This window comes from Hippocampus guttulatus, chromosome 13, assembly GCF_054856545.1.
Source record: "Hippocampus guttulatus isolate MCC_2025c chromosome 13, RoL_Hgut_1.0, whole genome shotgun sequence".
Taxonomy (NCBI): Eukaryota; Metazoa; Chordata; class Actinopteri; order Syngnathiformes; family Syngnathidae; genus Hippocampus; species Hippocampus guttulatus.
Window position 1 is genome coordinate 3754796 of NC_141273.1, and position 19140 is coordinate 3773935.

General features: G+C 42.5%; 2 protein-coding genes across 2 annotated transcripts in view; both read right to left on the bottom strand.

Moving 5' to 3' along the window:
- Positions 1-7921: 7921 nt before the first annotated feature.
- Positions 7922-12447, bottom strand: LOC147195995 (creatine kinase, testis isozyme-like). The gene is made up of 8 exons (XM_086126933.1): positions 12297-12447; positions 10200-10387; positions 9972-10126; positions 9771-9903; positions 8797-8968; positions 8609-8732; positions 8341-8530; positions 7922-8245 (listed from the first exon to the last, which is right to left on the bottom strand). The coding sequence occupies exons 1-8, from the start codon at positions 12317-12319 to the stop codon at positions 8067-8069; spliced, it is 1164 nt and encodes a 387-aa protein (XP_085983059.1). The 5' UTR covers positions 12320-12447; the 3' UTR covers positions 7922-8066.
- Positions 12448-14780: 2333 nt separating this feature from the next.
- Positions 14781-19140, bottom strand: part of alk (ALK receptor tyrosine kinase) — a 172426-nt gene continuing 168066 nt past the window's right edge. Inside the window, exon 31 of the mRNA XM_086127789.1 lies at positions 14781-17457. Coding sequence (XP_085983915.1) covers positions 16435-17457 — 1023 coding nt within the window. The 3' untranslated portion in view covers positions 14781-16434. The remainder of the gene's footprint in view (positions 17458-19140) is intronic.

Sequence of the window (19140 nt, forward strand, 5' to 3'; positions counted from 1 at the left end):
ATCTTTTATCGTCATGATTCTCATTCAGAGTTTGCTTCGTGTACAATTCACCGAGGGCACGGGCAAAGAATAGGAATCTAGGAGGGCCCAGGGAAGCACTTTAAAACGGTAAGTGTGAGCTACGATAGTTAATAGGCTGCAAAAGTGCGTTGCATGCCTGCATTTCAGGCTGTTTCTCATCATGGCGTGTGTGCGTGTGCGTGTGTGTGTGCGCGCGCCGGTAAGGGTAGATCCCGGAATGTTAGTTGATCGAAAAGTAGATCTTCGATCCAAAATGTTTGGGCACCCCTGCTTTAAGGTGTGATGGAATAAAGAAAAAGAAACCATTCTCTAAATATGTCTTCATGAAATGATTTATTGCAATAAAGTTGGAAAGTCGCGAGAGCATTTCAGCGATAAATCAATAATAAAGAGCGTAAATGGAAAAAATTGGAATTGTGTTCATAAAATGCTAATCATTGATAATTCAAGGTGAGATAAAAACAAGATAAAATGTGTTCAGTTCAGCTAAGAAAAGAAAGAAATGACTCTGCATCACTTTCCACAGAGTTCAGTCTTGATTTTCCACAAGGCCCAGATGAAAAGAGGTTTTAAATCCACTTTGACAAAAAGCTGTCATTTGCTATGATGATGTGCACTTTAGGTGAAGCAGCCGGTCGATCAATTCGGTATCCTCACAAAAATCCAATTCGAACCATGAGAGTTGGTATTCCAGAAAGCCAATGGTACTGAGGTGGCTCCCCTACCTAACACTGTAGCCACTGTTCTCTGTCACGAATCCATTCTAATTATTTTTGTATATTCCCCAAAATAAAAATAAAAAACATCTGATGATCCTGTTTGTCTCATGTCTTACACAAAGCTCTAAAAACAAGAGAAGGCTATTCATCACAATTTAGCTTCCCCTGATTGTACGCTAGGTTAGCAATTTCCTTGGAAGGAGCCCGTGCCTCCCACATTCAATACAGCCTTTAGAACTTGTAATACTAACGGCATAAAATCAGGCCTGCAGTACCCTTGTTTTCAAAATTGAACATTACACAGGTAAATTTTCTTTTTTGTTTTGGTCGAAGTAATATGTAGCCAGAAGGTGACATCCCTTACTGACAGAAACAGGATATTTGTGAGTCTGAAAACTAAACATATTAACTGAGCAGCGCTTTGTCTCCTGCAGCTTTTAGAACTGAAGTTTGTCAACATTTCATTAGCATAACCAGGACCTCAAACTGAGAAGAAAAAAAACCTCCCACTAAACTCTAAACTTTGTCTTGCGCTGCTTTCTCTTGATCCAATGTTTCCCAGTGCGCCTCACATTTGACAGGATTTGTTGTGTGCCACCATCTGTCAAAGTCATTGTGACAACCTACCAACTCCCGCCCCACCTTATTTGAGTTTCCTTCTTTTTTTTTTGGTTCAACAAATCTGTGAAGTGTATGTTGGAAAACATCATGGTGAACATAAGATTATGTTGATATACGTGATGTAAGTTGAGGGGTTCGTTGTTTTTAAGCCGAAAAAAACCACCATGTATAGTAAGGCGTTTTTAGCCGAAAATAACGACCATGTATAGTAAGGCGTTTTTTGCCGAAAAAAACGACCATGTATAGTAAGGTGTTTTTAGCCGAAGAAAACGACCATGTATTGTAAGGCGATTTTCGACGAAAAAAAATGGCCATGTATCGTAAGGCGTTTTTTTGCCAAAAATAACGACCATGTATAGTAAGGCTTTTTTAGCTGAAAAAAACGACCATGTATAATAAGGCGTTTTTTGCCAAACAAAGACAACCATGTACAGATAGGCATTATGTGAATTGTTCCTTAGTGTGAGTGTGAGCGCGAAGAGTTGTGCGGAAAAGAGGATCAGAAAATTGTTGGCCATGCATGTTTTTGAGAAAACAAAAGATGGCCAGAAGCAGACTCGAACCCTGCAACTGTGCATTGTGACGCTGACACACAAACCATTCAACTATCAGGCAAGTCACCATCATTATTCTACATTGTCCCTATATAAAACCATTACAAAAAAAAATGCATAAGGCTATTTTTGGTCAAGTATTTTTTAAGTTTAGTAAGGTGTTTTTTACAGCCAAAAAGGCACCCGTGTATAGTCAGGTGTTCTTTTACAGCCAAAAAAGACAACTATGTGTAGTGACATGTTCTTTTACAGCCAAATTAGATCTACCTACTTGGTAGTTGAATGGTTAGTATGTCTTCGTCGCAACGCGGAGGTGCGGGGTTCAAATCCGGCCCCGACCTTCCTGTGTGATCTCAAACACAAGCGTGGCCATCCATTTTCTGATCCTCATCTCCGCACAACTCGTCACCCTCACACTCGCACCAATGAACAATTCACAAAATGTCTGACTATACATGGTAATTTTTTTCGGCAAAAAAACACCTTACTATACATGGTCGTTTTTTTCGGCTAAAAACGCCTTACTATACATGGTCGTTAATTTTGTCTCAAAACGCCTTACTATACTTGGTCGTTTTTTTTCGGTTAAAAATGCCTGACTACACATAGTGGGGTTTTTTTCGGCTTAAAACGCCTTACTATACATGGTCGTTTTTTTCCGATAAAAACGCCTTACTATAAATGGTCGTTTTTTTCGGCAAAAAACGCCTTACTATACATGGTTATTTTTTTCGGCTAAAATCGCCTTGGCAGCCAGTAGTGTCTTCCTCACATGCCCCCCATGTGGTGCATCAGTAACGGCGCAATTTACAAAACAAAGGCAGTTTTTCACATCTTTGCCTGGATGTTAGGCCTTATACTCTGACCACAGTGGGATAGTCTTGGGGGAGATCCCAGGGGGAATCAAAAAGGGAGGACCTTGGGTGGATGGCTCTACTTTATGGCAAAAGGAGAGATGGATTCCGTTTGAACACAGTTCTATTGAAAGGAGAGAAAAAAAGGACGTCTGCGCCGCGGCACGATCGAGAACACACTATTCGCCACTAAAATCACTTCCTGCTTCCCTTACTTCAACAGCCAATCAGAAGCCATCAACATAAAAACATGTTGAAGCGATTATTAAACAACACAATGCAATATAGGTAATCTTAACATGAAATAATATGATGCTTAAACATAAAATGACAATTAATAATATAACAACCCTCCAGTGGCATGAAATAAGCTACAGCCCCCAAATGCACACCTACGAAATCAATTTGTGAGTAAATTGAGACAAGATCATCAGTATTTCAGTCGTCTTACTTCTGGTGACACTTGTGTGTGGTGGTGCACTGTGACATTTTTCGAACGTAAAATGGGTGGCTTGGCTCACTCAAGTTTCGGCAACACTGGTTCAGAGTGCACCCTGCCCCTAAAGCCTTGTATCCAATGCTTTCCTCAAACGATAAAAGATAACTCAGTACCGTATCACGGTGCATAAAGTTGCACCGTCTGCTGTTTGAATAAAATCGAACAAAAGTGATCCCGAATGGAAAACAAAGGAGCTCATGAAGACCGGGGAGCAGAACTGCAGTGTGTTTTCTTCGCCCCGCTGGCACTCATAGAATTCACTTTGCTATCGCAGCCCCTGTACATTGCCACAAGCTGGTGCTATACTACAGCAAGGCCATAGAGCATAGGTGTAAAGGTCAAGGCCCGGGGGCCAGATCTGGCCTGCCACATCATTTCATGTGGCCCGCGTGAGCAAATCAATAATGTCTAGTTCCATGATGCTTGCTAAAGTCTGAACCAAAATTTCAAATTGTCATATGTAATCCACAATAACAGTGATTATTTATGACTTCTGATTTTAAAACTAGTTATCCATCAATTTGTTGTGCGCTGTGTATGTAATATGTGGAGGTGATTAAACATTTATATGGTTTCCCAAAATTCATAATGGCCCTCGAAGGGAAACCGTAACTACACTGTGGCCTTTGACACCCCTGCCATAGAGGGAGTGGTGGTGGTGGTAATGGGGGGTTATAATGTATCTCCATCAGAAATTTGTGTTGCCCCACTTAAGCCCCTCCAGCATCGTATTTGATATTGTAAAATATATGTATTAATTACTTTGTCAGCCTCCCACCCTCCCCGTTTAGCCCTGGGAGAGATAAAGCCTGGAGCCGAAACTGACTGAATTATCAGTGTGCATGGTTTGACAACTACCGTATTTTCCACACTAAAAGGCGCACTGGATTATGAGGCGCACCTCTAATGAATGCCCTATTTTGTAATTTTTTTCATATGTTGGACACAACGCACTATGAGACACAATCTACAATGCATCCACGAGATGGAGTTACACTCAAGGGAATACCAACAGAACTGTAGCAAGGGCACTCGAGTGAGGCGCGCCTCAGCAGTTCATAGTCCGCTGCTCTCTGCTGAGCACGAACGCACGTGGTTCAACCAATCAGCACAACCACGTCACAGATCAAAGAAGCTTTGAACAAACAACAACAGCTAAGCTTAGCTGTTGATGTGCGTTGCTACAGAACGACCAGATGTCAGTAAAACTTACTTAATAAAGCAGTGACACAGTTCACTTAACCAACAGCAAGTTAATAACATTGACTCGTTAACATTGAACTCTCTTTCCGCTGCTCTATTTCCGTGTTCAACTGCGTAACCCGATCGCCTTAAGTTTGAACTCTGCGTTGTCTCTAGCAAGGAGCCATTTTGGGGTCGACATATTACCGTAATAACCATACACAAGGCACATCGGGTTTTAAGGCACGCTGTGAGCTTTTAAGAAAATGGAAGGCTTTTAGGTGCGCCTTTTAGTGCGGAAAATACAGTAGATGAATCAATCAAGTTACCAGTTGTGTTATCTGTTGTTTCACTTTGTCATCGATTTCAATCCTACGGCCACGTCCGGTGAAGTTAGCTAACATCCCGTGGATCTTGAATTTCTGAATAAATGCAAGTGTAGTGACAGAAACATCAAGCTTATCTTGTGAGTCTTTGGACTTTAGCTTACTTGTCTGTTGTTTCCTTTCTTTTCTTTCCAGAGACAATGCTCTCCTTTGCTTCCACGGGTCCATTTTAGTATGGTACACAACATGTCACCTAACATTACTGTGATTACTCGTCACCCTTTAAATAGGCCGACTGACTGTTGAGAAATTTGAAGACAACTGTGACTATGTTTACATGCAGTCAATACCCCTTTGAACACCCGAATATTGGCAGTATTCGGGTTTTTGAAGGCCATGTAAATGCGTGCAAAAACCTAAATACTCTCTTATTTGGGTTTTTAAAAACCTGAATAATACCCCTGGCTTACCCCTTTTCTCACCCAAATATTGGATCATGTAAATGGGATTGGGTTACCTCGAACAAACCATTGATTTGTGTTGTGCGTGTGGGTAATTTCGAATGTTCCAGAAATCTGAAATTTGACCTTAAGCGAATATCGACTGCATGTAAACATAGTCCGTGATGCTAATCAGAGGACACAACTTGATTGAAAATGTCCCGATGGACTAATTATTTTAAATCTCTTCTAGGGTACCAAAATTGTGGTCCTTGCCGGTTTCATGAGTTCGTTAAAAAATAAACAATACAACTTTGCTGTCTGTTATGTATTTATTTATTTAGCTACTTCATAAAACAGATGGGGACAGCCAGAAGTCTTTTCTCCACAGTAGTAATGACAAGGAATATAAACTTAGGGAACCTTCTGAGTCATCCAAACAGTCTAGAGGATTGCTGTCAACTCCCATGGATGATTTCCTTCAAAGGTATAATTTATTTAGAGGCAATGCTCCAATTGCCTCTTCAGACATGCTCAACTGTTTGGCAGTGTTGAAATGCTGTACCCAGCATGGCTCTATTGTTTTTATTCCTTCTCAACAAGATTGAGCCAGTATGGGTCATTGCACTGTAGGGACTCATACTCTGTGAAAAAATAGGTTACTGTCGAGGTCCATTTTTTGCTCTCCAAGGCCCTTTTTATATGTACCCTGTAGGGTTCACAATTAGACCCCTAGGTACAAATAACTACTGTTTACGGTTAGAAAAGGGTACACTAATGGTCTAAACGGGAAAAGGGATTATTTCTGTACCTTTGGGTTTGCATGTACAGTAAAGGGTACAAACAAGTGCAAGGCCTATGTGAATGCCTTTCGAAAGAGCCCACTGTTGTATGGAATGCAGCTTAAAGCAGTGCTTTAAATGGTACTTACCAGTATGGACCGGAGTACCAGCACTTCCCAGGTTTAGCTTCTAGCAATCTGGGACTTTTTACAGCATAGCAGGAGTTCACATGAGCCTTCAATACCCTCTTGTTCTATATAGTGCAGGGGTGTCCAAAGTTGGTCCTCAAGGGCCGCTGTCCTGCCTGTTTTGCAGCTCTCCCAAGAGCAACATACCTGATTCAAATAATCAGGAACGTTCGAATGCTGCTTCAGAGCTGGCTGATGAGCTGATCATCGGAATCAGGTGTGTTGCAGCCGGGAGAGCTGGAAAACAGGTAGGACAGTGGCCCTCCAGGCCCGGAGCTGGACATGCCTGATATAGTGCTTCCCAGGATGCAGTGTGACATGCAATACTGTACTGAGCTTTTTCCATCCCGGGATCATTATTCATTATCGTTGAAGTGTGTTTATGGTAGCCGCAGGTCATTCAATGTGTATCTTAACTGCCGTGTTAAATTTAACACAGTTACGACTTTAATTTTAGAGCTGTTCAGCGACATTTCCAGTATTTATATAGCCCTTAATAACGCCTCTCAAAGGGCTTCACATGCTCAGTTTACAAATATTAATGACAATCCTGACCTTAACCCCCAGGAGGGCAAGGAAAATTTCAAAACACCCCATCTGGGGAAAAATTTGAGACCTTGAGAAGGGGCCGCAGATGGGGGAATCCCCCTTACAGGATGACCAGGCTGCAATAGATGCCGGGTGGTCAACATTCGACACAATAACGTACAATACATTGTTAGAATAATATAAAAGTCCATTTAACAAGATGAAAGTTCTGCAGGGAGATGCCTGAGGGGCCCCTTCAGAACCCCCAGTTGGTCAATGAAGATATCTTCAGAACAGTCTCCGAATGGTCGACCCAGCTCTTGTCCAGCTCAGTCAGTGCAAATCCTGCCCGTATCGATCGGAGCATAATCCGTACAGCGACATCCAATTGGGTCATCACCATCACCTAGGGAGGAGGGGGAAGGACAGAGGAAGTGGCAGAGGTGCAGGGTACGATTCCGGCTCTGGCCTTCCTGTGAGGAGTTTGCATGTTCTTTCCGTCCCTGTGTGGGTTCTCTCTGGGTACTCTGGTTTCCTCCCACATTCCAAAAACATGCGTGGCAGGCTCAATTGTCCCTAGGTGTGAGTGTGGATGGTTGTTCGCCTGTGTGCCCTGCGATCGGCTGGCAACTGGCTCAGGGTGTCCGCCGCCTACTGCCCGAAGACAGCTGGGACAGGCTGCAGCACCTCCCGCGACCCTTGTGAGGATAAAGTGGATCGGAAAATGGATTAACCTAACCGCCAAGAAAATTGAGGATTGCAAATTCTGCTGCCGCAACCAATTAGTGGTCTTTCGTTGAGTGAGTTATTTTTATAGCTGGCGTATTGCTCGCAATTTGCGGCTCTCCCGTGCCTGATCTGGTCTTGGCTCCAAGGTCAACCACAATAAAGCAACATTTTAAAATTCTATCTGCACACACAAAGGAAAGAAAACGGTTCCGTAAGTGTTAAGCATAATTTCGTTGAGTTTTACAAAACAGATATGAGGGTCACAATGTGTTCAATTTTAGCATCTGGCGGTTTTATAAAGCTCTGCAACTTTCTGCCCATGTCTGTGCTGTTAGCATTTGCATATGTAGTCAATCTGGACATGTCAAACTGGTTTGTGCCCATTTTCAGGAACCATTTTTTCTTACCACTTGCTTCACAAGGACAGAGACCCAAACCATCAGAATTAAGCCAGTAGCAATCATACCTTGACTTCATGTAAAGCACACAACTACAAGAGTTTATTTCATTTTCAAAGACATTTCATAACATCCAAGCCCTGGTTTAACTCACTTTTTATTCAGTGTGTTGGTGAAACAAGGACAAGTCATCTTGATTCTAAGGGAGGGCGGGGCAAGACGGTTCTACTTCTGGGTGGGCATTAGTTCCTCGATGGACTCCCCTGCCTCAAGTTTCTTTTCCATCTCCACTAGCAGCTTGACACCATCTACAACCATCTGCACCAGCTCCACCTCAGAGAAGCCGAGTCTGTCGGCATTTGAGATGTCGAAGACGCCATCCACGGCATCAGTGTCCACACCACCTAGTGGGTAAATTACAATTGACACAACTTAGCGAGCAAAAGTTCAGGGACCAACCCCGAATGACGAAGCAACACACAATAAAACAAAACCATACCAGTTCCACGTTTCTGCAGCCTCAGCCTTTTGAGGACCTCTTCAAAGTTAGAGTCCTTGCTCATGTTTGGGAGCTTCACATGCACACCAGCACGTAGACCAGTGCCCAGGTTGGATGGGCAAGTCAGGATGTAGCCAAGGTGCTCATTCCACATGAAAGAAAAACCTTTGTTCTTGAACAAAGACTCAATCTAAAAAGCACATTGCCGCATTATTCATAGCATTCAACTAACCTTTCATCAAAACAATTTCAGTGCGTTTGACCAAACCTCTGTGAGTCCGGTGCAGAAGCGAGTAAACACTTCCTTCAAGTTACCGCCCTTCTGCATTGAGATCACTCGTAGATGGTCCTCTTCATTCACCCATACCAAAAACGTCTTGTTCTCATTATGCCTTGAAAGACAAAACATGTTTTTGACCTTCTTTCCATTTTCCCGTACATAAAAGAGCGTCTCACCAGATGCCTCTGGCGTCAGGCCAGTCACGGGCCATTCTTGAGGCCAGCAGCAGAGGGGACACGGGCTTGTCGAACAGCAAGTGGTCGTCAATCATCTGCTGCTGCTCAGCTTCTGACAAGTCTCTCAAGGAATAGTACTTCCCCTGCAGGTCTCCAGTTAGTGAACCCAGGACTGCAGAAATGATTTTTTGGAGTAATTTATGGACTAGGGATGAACAACTTCATTGCTGTAGGGGGCTGCCATTTTTCATCAGTACTACTGACCACACAATTCCTAACCAATTGTGTGACAAAACTTCATTTGAAGGAGCATAATAGGTCCTCTGAACACATTTCATTTTTCAATGCACATTGTTGGATCTTTTAGATCCAACAAAGTCCAACAACAACATAACTAATTTCCCAGTGCAAAGGGCTCTCTTGCATAAAAATAAGACATTCAAGGATGGCACAAAATTGCTCAACAACAAACCAACATGAAGTACAAGAATTGAATTTTTCCCACAAAGAGGTCAATTAACCCAAAATTTTAATGAGATACTGTTTGTCCTACATGGCGAACTGATAATTTAATATATGGCAGTGTAAGACCCCAATATAAGTGCAATTAAGACATGTCAGCCATCTATTGGTGATTGGTGACATTACAACTTTAAACAATAGTCAATCGCCGCATATTCACTGTTCGGCACCCGAGGATTCTCATAATCAACATTTTTTCGGTATTTTTTCAATTTTCATGTTCATTCATGTTTTGGATTTTTCCCCTTTTTAGGTGTGGGTTTCCCCAATTTTCTCCTAAATCTCATGGAAAAGGAACATTCTGTTTATCAGCATTTTTGATCATTTTTTGAGATTCAAGAAAATTTAAAAAAAACTATGGGGAGGGAATTATCAAGGGGCCACTGTGAAGAGTGTTGCTGCCACTTGGGTCATCCCTGACACAAAATGCAACCCCACTTGTTTTTCTATACCTTCAACAGAGAGCTTCTCCACAGCGCGTCTCTCTCCTCGTCTGCAGAGTGGCGGCAGGCAGAAACCACGGACACTGCGGCCTGTTCGGACTCTGGAGCTCAAAACGTATTCCGGGTCCAGATCATCGCCCCCCTTTCAAGAAACAGAACATTTGTGCTCATAGTCAAAATCAGCACCGGATGTTACGTGTGATTCTTTACCATGAGATTGTCTGGATTGAGGTCAGTTTTATGCATGTCTGTTGGTTTGTATCCTCCATGTCTGTCCTCAATGACAAGGTCAAGCAGCTCTTTGAAGACTTCGTATGACTCCTCATCTCCAGCCACACAGCCCACAGTCATGATGAAGGGGTGACCTACACACATCACAGCATGCCGCATCAGACAGCGCCATGTTTGCATGCTCAAGTGGAGCGGGGCGTGATTTACCTGGATTATCCACGCCTGTTTGGATGACACCATCTACAGTGAAGCCATTGGGGGTGGTCCGATCCCTCAGGGTTTTGTACATGTCCATGTTTAGGAACTTGGCCATGTGGTTGTTGTGTTGACTGAGATCTGGGAACTCGTCCTCTGCCGTCAGCCCCTTGAGCTGAAGGTTGGCCATTTTTTGACAGCTAAACACACATTTACAAACACACACTCGTGAGTGAGGCTCGAACATGTTTTTTTTTTTTTTTTTGCCCTCGCAACGCATAGGAAACTACATGCTAACTTAGCATGCTAATATGAGAGACTTTTTTTTATTAGTCGTCAAGGAGGCTAATAATCGACATTTGGAACCGAAACTGGTTTGCAGTAAAACAGAAAATATTTTTTAAATCAACATTTTTAATTCAAATGCCAACAGTGAACATAATTTAAGAACCTCTAAGCATACAATAGTTTCAAAAATTTGAGCAAAGAGTACAGGGAGCTCCCAATCCCAGCAGCATTGTCTTAGAAAGTTGGATGAAAACTTAAAATAGCTCCGTAAAATTTTCTCATCAATAGCTTTCCACTGAAATGGTTTACTTAGCTTTGTTTTAAATTCAAACAAGAAAGGACAGGGTGTTCCCCAGGCTCAGTAGTGTCTTAGAAAGTTAACAATGATTACAAGGTATACCCAAGTTGAACCCTTTTAGGGACAGCGGTTACTAGAGTGGACAGCTATTCACGTTGTTTTCTCTTATTTGAATTCATCTTCAAGTCACAGTTGTGCATCAACCACTACAATGGACCCTGATGTGTGTTGCCATCCACTGCCATAATTGTTTTGCATGCCTAAAGATGAAGAAAAACACTCGAGAAAAAAAATAAATCCTGAAGCGGGTTATTATTATTTGTGCATGGAACGGGTAAATGTTATCAAGCAGCAGAATTTAAAAAAAAAAAGGCCAATACCACGTGTCTCAAAATGACAAATATGGTCACCGTCTATTCGACGAGTGTAGCCTGAAACATCATACATCAAAGTGTGTATAAAGTAGGCAGTTTTTGCAAAGGCAAACTGTGCTCAAAATACATACACTGTATTGATATATATATTGGACCAACAAAAAAAAATCATTTAGGGTAATTGTATCATCCTCGTAACATTTTGTTGTGAAGAGTCAGGAAAGAAAAAAAAACTACTACCATTTTGCTTCGAAGGTTTCTACAGAATTACACAATCGAGTACACGGAAACACAAAGGGTATAGTGTGCTCAGAGACACAGCCAAAGGGCCAATATTATTCCGGGGTTTTATGGACTGCTAACATGAGTGCCTCTTGATGGACCAGATGGGCTGGCCCATGTGTGGACAAGTAACGGGCGCAAAGCTCCACTTCAAATCGGATGCCAGAGAATCAGGACCGATCACCAACCTGCCATTTTTTTTAAGACAAGCACTGGCTATTGGCTACATCTTTACACCGCAGTGTTTTTTTATGCAGGACAATGCTCCAATATGGCTAACCAGTAAAGGCCTTAAAGATGAAAGAATAATGACACGACTTACGGCCTCAACCGATCTCAACCCTCTATTGACAATGTGCGGGGCCCTTCTAAAAGGGATTTACGGTGTAGAAAAACAGTATACTTCTCTTGACGCTTTTTCCGAAAGGCTCTTGTTGCTTCTACACAAAAAAAATGGATCAAGAACCTGACCAAGCTACTTGGATGGCAGGCTTGATATTTTCTTGAGTTTCATTTACGTATTGATTTTTTAAAAACTTTTTTTCATAATTCTGCACTCATAACTCCGCACACGTTATCCAAAGCTAAAGCCTGTATTTTACAATCTTCTATATTTACATTTGAGGCGTGTAACGTTTGAAATTGACCAAGAGCATGTAGATATTTAAGATGACTCCTCAAAAATAGTTAGCAAGCAACCTATAGAACAGAATGGTGATCGTACATTTACAGCATGTTATGGTATTTTTCTGATGCATGTGACACCCTCACCATACTATGATATTAATTCAATAAACCCCATTTAAATCGGGAGTTTTCATCAAATACATCAAAGTTGAGCATCCCAGTTGAAACAACCCAACTTACACTTGGTCAATAGTGTCTGACATGTTTCCGCCTTCTTTCTTCACAGATCCAGCACGACTCCTGTAATAATTTAAATGCCACTCTCCGGAGATGCACAGACGTGTTTGTCCAGCTCAACGTTTACGTGCACGCACATAAACGCACGCATACAGTTATATACATCCACGTGTGTGCCTATAAAGCCAGGTCGTCAGCAGCATCATACTCTGTGATAAACGTGACAAAACACGACGCGGGCGAATAATAGAAAGACGTCGTGTCGTCGACGTTCGCTTTGTGCAGCAACTTGTTACATCATGGCGTCATTTTCGTTGTCTTGACGGTAAAACTAAATTCTTCTGAAAAAAACAACAACGACTAAACGATGATATAACCGCGGAACCTCACCAACGCCTGTTTTTGTATAAAACGGGTTAAAAGCGTGTTCGAATTCAACTATCAATCCTCATTTCAGCAATTTATGCCTGAAAATGAAAAGTCGATGGCTACAAGCGGACGAGATCGTTGTGGATTTACATTTCCGGGGTTAATGCGAACATGATTGAAAATGTATTCACACGGTTGCAAACGTTTGCCGAGTGAGGACAGTGATATTAATCCCTTTTCAAAATTGTGTAAATCATGAGACATTTACATAATCAGTCTAAACTCGTGACATTTTACTTATTCGCACTTATTGACCAAGTCAAAACTGTTCCCCCCAAAAATAAATATTCTAAAGTAGGATTTGTTTTTCAAACTTCAGGTGCCAAAATGTCCATTTACCTATGTATGAATTATTTTCTCTGAAGATGCAAATTTAATTTTTTAGCGGGGGGGGGGGGGGCTTTTTCTCCTGTTGCGTTCTATGTTTGTTTGTTTTTTTAAACTAACGCAAATGCATCGAAGCCTTTTAAGAGTAGCTTTTGTGTGTGTGTGTGTTCTGGTACAAAAGGGACGTCCGTCTTTGTCATTCAAGCCATTCAAGCTGGGTTTACCATTCATGCCACTGAAGCAAGGCTCACAATGTTACAATGCAACAGAGGGTTCTGAGCTGAAGTGCCAGGAGGAGAAAGTCATTTTACATTCACACAACGGCATACAGCAAAATACTGTAAATGGTGTTATTTTTGAGTTATGTATTCATTTGTGAAAGTGTTGGAACTATGGGAAATGTCTTTACTTGTATTATGAGAAGAGCGTGGTTGGTTTCATGAGTAAAAGGGATCATTTTTGCACAACCTGGAGTTAGAAAATTTGAAAAAATAAAAAATAAAGTCAAGTTTGCTGTGAAGCTTTGTATGTCCTCAGCATCATATACGTTTGTTACCGTGCATTTCAATGGGTCAATGCCATTTGCTCTTTCAGTAAAGATTGCCTTACTTCAATCATTTTAAAATAAGACTTTAAGTGTGGTTGTTTCAGCATAGGAGACGGTTCAAAATGTAAAAATAAGGCAATATTGATAAAAAAAAATGCACGTCAGCCTCACAGTGGAGAGGTGCAGGCCTTTCCGTGTTGAGTTCGCATGTTCTCCCTGTGCCTGCGTGGGTTTTCTTCGGGTACTCCTGTTTTCTCCCATATTCCAAAAACATGCGTGGAAGGTTAATGGAACACTCGAAATTGTCCCTAAGTGTGAGTGTGTGCACGGATGGTCGTTTGTCCATATGTGCACTGCGATTGGCTGACAACCGGTTCAGGGTACCTGAAGACATCTGGGATAGGCTCCAGCACCCTTGTGAGGATAAAGTGGATCAGACAATGGATGGATTTTTAAAAAATGCTAAATTACATTACCATAGTATTTGTTGTTGTTTTTTACACAAGTGCCGTTCTTATCAAATTACCTGAAAAAAAACCCCATACATGTGACATTACCATTGGCAATTTATACTGTGTTCAAACATGGTAGACTACACTTGGCAGCAGCTTCAACATGATACGGCTGCTCATGCAACATGTTGTGTAATCCATGTTGTTCCTCCCTACAACAATTATTGATAACCTCAACCTTGTCGAGAATTGCAGGATTTCAAACGGATTCAGTCAGAAAAGTTACATGATGACATTTTAGGTACGGTTGAGTCAAGCATGTAACTGCAAAGGCAGTGTTGCCAACAAAGCTGTTTATCAATATTTAGCGGCCATTTCTCAAAAACATGATTTGCATCAAAATGAGTGACATGAATGGTGTTATTGGCGATGGCGACATCTACCTTTCCATGCCTGGAATGCACGTGAGTCGTGTTTGCGTGATGCCACCATGGACTGAACAGGAGGAATGTGAAGTTGTGATCGTTGCATAGCGAATCCCACCCCCCCCCCCCCCAAAAAAAAACCCAGTAACATTGAATGAGTCATTCGAGTTTGTCATAGGAATCATGTTTGCCTTCTTAACAGACACTTCCTTACTTATGCCTTCACAATCCATTTAAAGATACTGAATCTCTGTTCATGACTCATAAAAACCGACATTTAAAAAATAAAATAAAATCAGGAGGAAACTTAGTAGATAGTAATTTATTCTTTTTGGTGACTGTCTTCCCAAGGGCAATGTACAGCATTTACCAGAGCCATAGTACAATATTCTTTAATTACATCATTTACAGATGTGGTTCATTAGATCTTTGTACATTAAAGAATGACAGATGGGCGACAAGGGATCACACCGTGGAGAGAAGGCATAGTCAACATACGTATTAATTGCTCCTTGACATGCGACAGCGGCTCGTTGCTTGACAACAGATGGACGGGGACACGCTTGCCAAATACAATCAAATGACGTATGGAAGAAGTGACAAACACGAGTCACTGAAATCAACAGCTCATGGCTCTTTCTGTCAGACTTGAAATGGAACCGGAAACTCAAAATGTTAACCAGCGTTTTAATAGAAGGAGCAAATGTAGATTCATACTCATTTGTATTCCACAACATTCGTTCCAGTAATAGCAACCCCCCCAAAAAAATGTTAAAATATGTAAATGTCGTAGTTCTTTTGAGATTGCACATTTGAAGGTGAGCATTGAGTCAGCAATATCCACTCTGTTCCCATAACGACACACAAAAACATAAATAGGTTCTTTTTCTTTTTTTTTGTAAAAAGCCACAAAAGAAAGAAGACCTCGGTCTTCAACACAATGAAGTCATGAGCACAGCATGTGAGTTTGCGATGGGCTTTTACAGCAGCAGGGGTGACTTCTTTCAAGTACAGCAACAAGATTAAGAAACGGTGAATCACCTGCATCATCTTGGTTTATGGGGCACCGTGAAGTATACCAAACATTCCTCTGAGTTTTGTTTGTTCAACTTTGTCAAGTTTATAGCTGTCGAGGGATTCTTGTTTTCTTTCGCTTTTTCTTAACTTGCTTTTTGTTGTTAATGGTTTCAAACTGTTTCAAACATGACGTGAGATTCAACTTGGGCAACGGGGATTTTGCTTGTACTATGAGGCTGTTCATTGCTATTTTAAAAGAGCCACATCCAAATAATAAACAAATGAATAAATAAGCAAGCAAGCAAAACAACAAACACATTTGTTTTTTCGCTTTAGTACAAATATCTTGGTAAATCCAACATGATTCTCAAAAATTAGAAGTCGACTGCCAAGCTTTTTTTTTTTTTTTTCCTGTGTGAAGAATGGGGGCAATTTTAGGGTCCTGCAATAGAAATGAAACATGTGGCCGGCAGGAGCAACTTTGAAATTGGTCTCCTCCGTCACTAGAGTTTGTGAATCAAAGTCTGCAGTCGGCCTTACTGGAGAGGTTTAAATCAGCGTAATCGTCCATTCCGGTGGCCACCAGTTCCTGATGCAGAAAAACTTTACATTTAATATTTGCTATAAATCCCATTCTGCGAGGTCTCAGTCATGCCTATTTTGCGATGAAAAAATACATTTTCTGGACTCCAAAACTAGCTTTTGAATTCAATTTGCCCTCCAGTGTTTTCTGATGTGCTTTCAAGTTCAATTGGGGATTCCACACCCACTGGGTTTCTCATAATAAAAGCTTAATGGACTGAGCTCTTGCTTAAAAAGTTATTTCCAAACCGGAGGGAGAAACCAAAGGACGGTAAGACTTGCTGACACAACTTTTGCTGTTGTGTAGTCCGAAACGCAATTGCCAAAGTCGGGGAGTGAATGAAGCTGCACAGGCATGTCGGCTAAAGCACAGTGGCGTTGTGACCCTCCATTCTGGGCAGCCGGGTGTCCTGCACCGTCCCCATGGTGACTAAGAGCGGTCGGCTGTCCTCCGATAATCCGGGCCGACCCAGGGAGACCGATGTAGGGGTCCTCTGGTGGGCTGCTGACGCGCTCTGTTGGGAGGGAAGGAGCGGAGGAGGACTCGCCTCCAGCGACACGGCTTGCTCCTGGTAGCCGTAACCGATACTCCCGCAGGGGAAACGTCTCAGTCTGTACAGGGGACCTGAATCTAAAAGGAGCTGGGACTGGTTGGCTGGTGGTGGAGGTGCTAACAGGGGTCTGCAAAGACCCTGCGGCGGCGGCTGCTGCTGCTGCTGATGGTGCAGCATCTGAAATTGGTGCTGATGTTGCAACTTATGCTGGAAACCCAATGAGCCAGCCACTTCAGCCACAGTCCGTCCCACGTGCTCCTGTCCTTCGCCGGGCACCCTGGCACTGGTGCCGCCCACACCCAAAACCCCACCCACGCCCCCTTGCCGCTGCTGCTGCTTCCTCTGAAGCTGCTGCAGGAACCACGAGCCGTACGTAGGGTTCCAAAGACTGCTGCTCTTCCCACTGTGGCTCTCCTTCTCTCCTGGGTGACCCTGGTTGAAGGCCAGGTTGATGTGGCCCCCCTCGGGGCCTGGCTGGGTGGACCCCTTGGCAGTGAGTGCGGAGGTTGCTGCGGAGGTGACCGTGGTAGCCGTCGTCACGGAGGTCTGTGGGTGAGGTTGCTGATGCTGATGGAGGTACGCTTGGGCCTGAGACGGCGTCGGTGCTTTGGCCTCGGACGCCATGCTCGTCGCGGATGCGTGTTCGGCTCCTCTATGGCTCTCCTCTGAGCGGTAGCGCGGATGTGGCTGTGGAAATTCCCCGTCAGGCACTTGAGCATTCACCAGCACAGCAGCGCCCGAGGGATCATCAGTGCGCCCGGGTCCACACTCCTCTTCCTCCTGGACTGGCCCATATTCAATAGGCAAGGGCACGGTCACCACATCCGGGTCCTAAAACGTTCATGTTAGAGGGTTAATGTTTTGCATTGCGGGGCAACTGTTTTTGATCAATGACAGACATCGTGTTACCTACAAGACCCAACTTGAGCATCTTGGTTTTGAATTTTCTGTCACCAAACTTAATGTTGGGTACAATGCGGCCGCGATTGCGATCTGTTGTGCCACGTTAAATATCGTATTTGAACATGAGTACAGTAATGCAGAATTTCACTTGTGTATATGCTTCCTTCCTCAGGTGTCAGCGGGGTTAATTTATTTCCTCCACACTGTAAATCCGAATTACTAGAAATGTGCGTACCTTAAGGCATTCAGGGACCGCAGTCACTACAGTGGACAGCTTATCATGTTATCAGGTTACAGGTTATCATTATTGGTCCATCTTCTTCTCCTTTCGGCTTGTCCCTTTTCAGGGGTTGCCACAACGAGTCATTAATTTCCATCTTTCCCTGTTCTCCGCATCCTCTACTCTGACTCCAACTACCTGCATGTCTTCCCTCACGGCATCCATGAATCTCCTCTTTGGCCTTCTTCTCTGTCTCCTACCTGGTAGCTCTATCTCTAACATTCTCCTACCAATGTAGCCACTGTCCCTCCTCTGTACATGTCCAAACCATCTCAGTCTGGCCTCTCTAACATTTTCTCCAAACTTTCCTGTCTGAGTTGTCCCTCTGATGACTTAATTTCTGATCCTGTCCATCCTTGTCACCCCTAAGGAGAATCTCAGCATCTTTAACTCAGCCACCTCTAACTCTGCCTCCTGTCTTTTGCCTATTGCTAGTGTCTCTAGACTGTACATCATGGCTGGTCTCACAACTCTTATGTAAACTTTTCCCTTCACCTTAGCTGACACTCTTCTATCTCAAATCACTCCTGACATTGGTCCATGAAAGGGTTAAACTGCTTAAATTTTAACACATGAAAAAAACTAACATTACATTGTTCATTCACTTTTTGCAGATGAAACATTGGATAGCTCAATTTCTGGTCTACAGTATGTGACTCTTGACGCAGGTCAAGGTGCGCTTCTCGGTCACGTGATAAGTTACTGCTAAAATGAAACCCAGGAGCGAGCAAAATGAGTAATAAATAAACGTCTTTGGAAAGTTTCTTTGGGAAGGGGAAAAGGCCCAGCCAGGAGACAGAAGAGGATCCTATGACATTCAAGAAAAACAAGGCTACATTTAATAAACAGTATCAGGTGTCCCATTTAAAATACGGCTTTATCTCAATGGGAGATTCCCGCGCACCAAGCCCACTCTGCATAACACCCAGCGATGGTGAGTCGTATTTTTCATGCGCTTTGTATTTGCGGCACATCTTATTTTGAAGGCAGGTTTCAACATTGTGGCCAAATAGGACATTCCTTGTGTCATGATTTGTGTTATATATATATATATATATATACTGTATATATATACACTGTATATATATATATTTATTTATTTATTTGGCTTTTGACTCAGCATGACTCAGACTTGATCTTAGTTTTCCTGTTTGGTGCTTTCTACCGTCGTTGTTACTGATTTATTGCTTTATTGTGATATATGATCGTTGCTCCATGAACAGCACTTTGTATACAGCGATGGCTGTTTTAAAGTGCTCTATAAATACAATTGAGTTATTATGTTTTGAAAATACCACAGTTTTCATGCAGGTCATAATCATATTATTTTA

What these genes read in the sequence shown, in the direction of transcription:
- LOC147195995 (XM_086126933.1), bottom strand. Translation starts at nt 12,319, where the DNA reads ATGTCAGACACTATTGACCAAGT. An exon ending in TCAGACACTATTGACCAAGT is followed by an intron (nt 10,388 to 12,296) that starts GTAAGTTGGGTT and finishes ATGTGTGTTTAG; the next exon opens with CTGTCAAAAAATGGCCAACC. An exon ending in TCAATCCAGACAATCTCATG is followed by an intron (nt 9,904 to 9,971) that starts GTAAAGAATCAC and finishes GTTTCTTGAAAG; the next exon opens with GGGGGCGATGATCTGGACCC.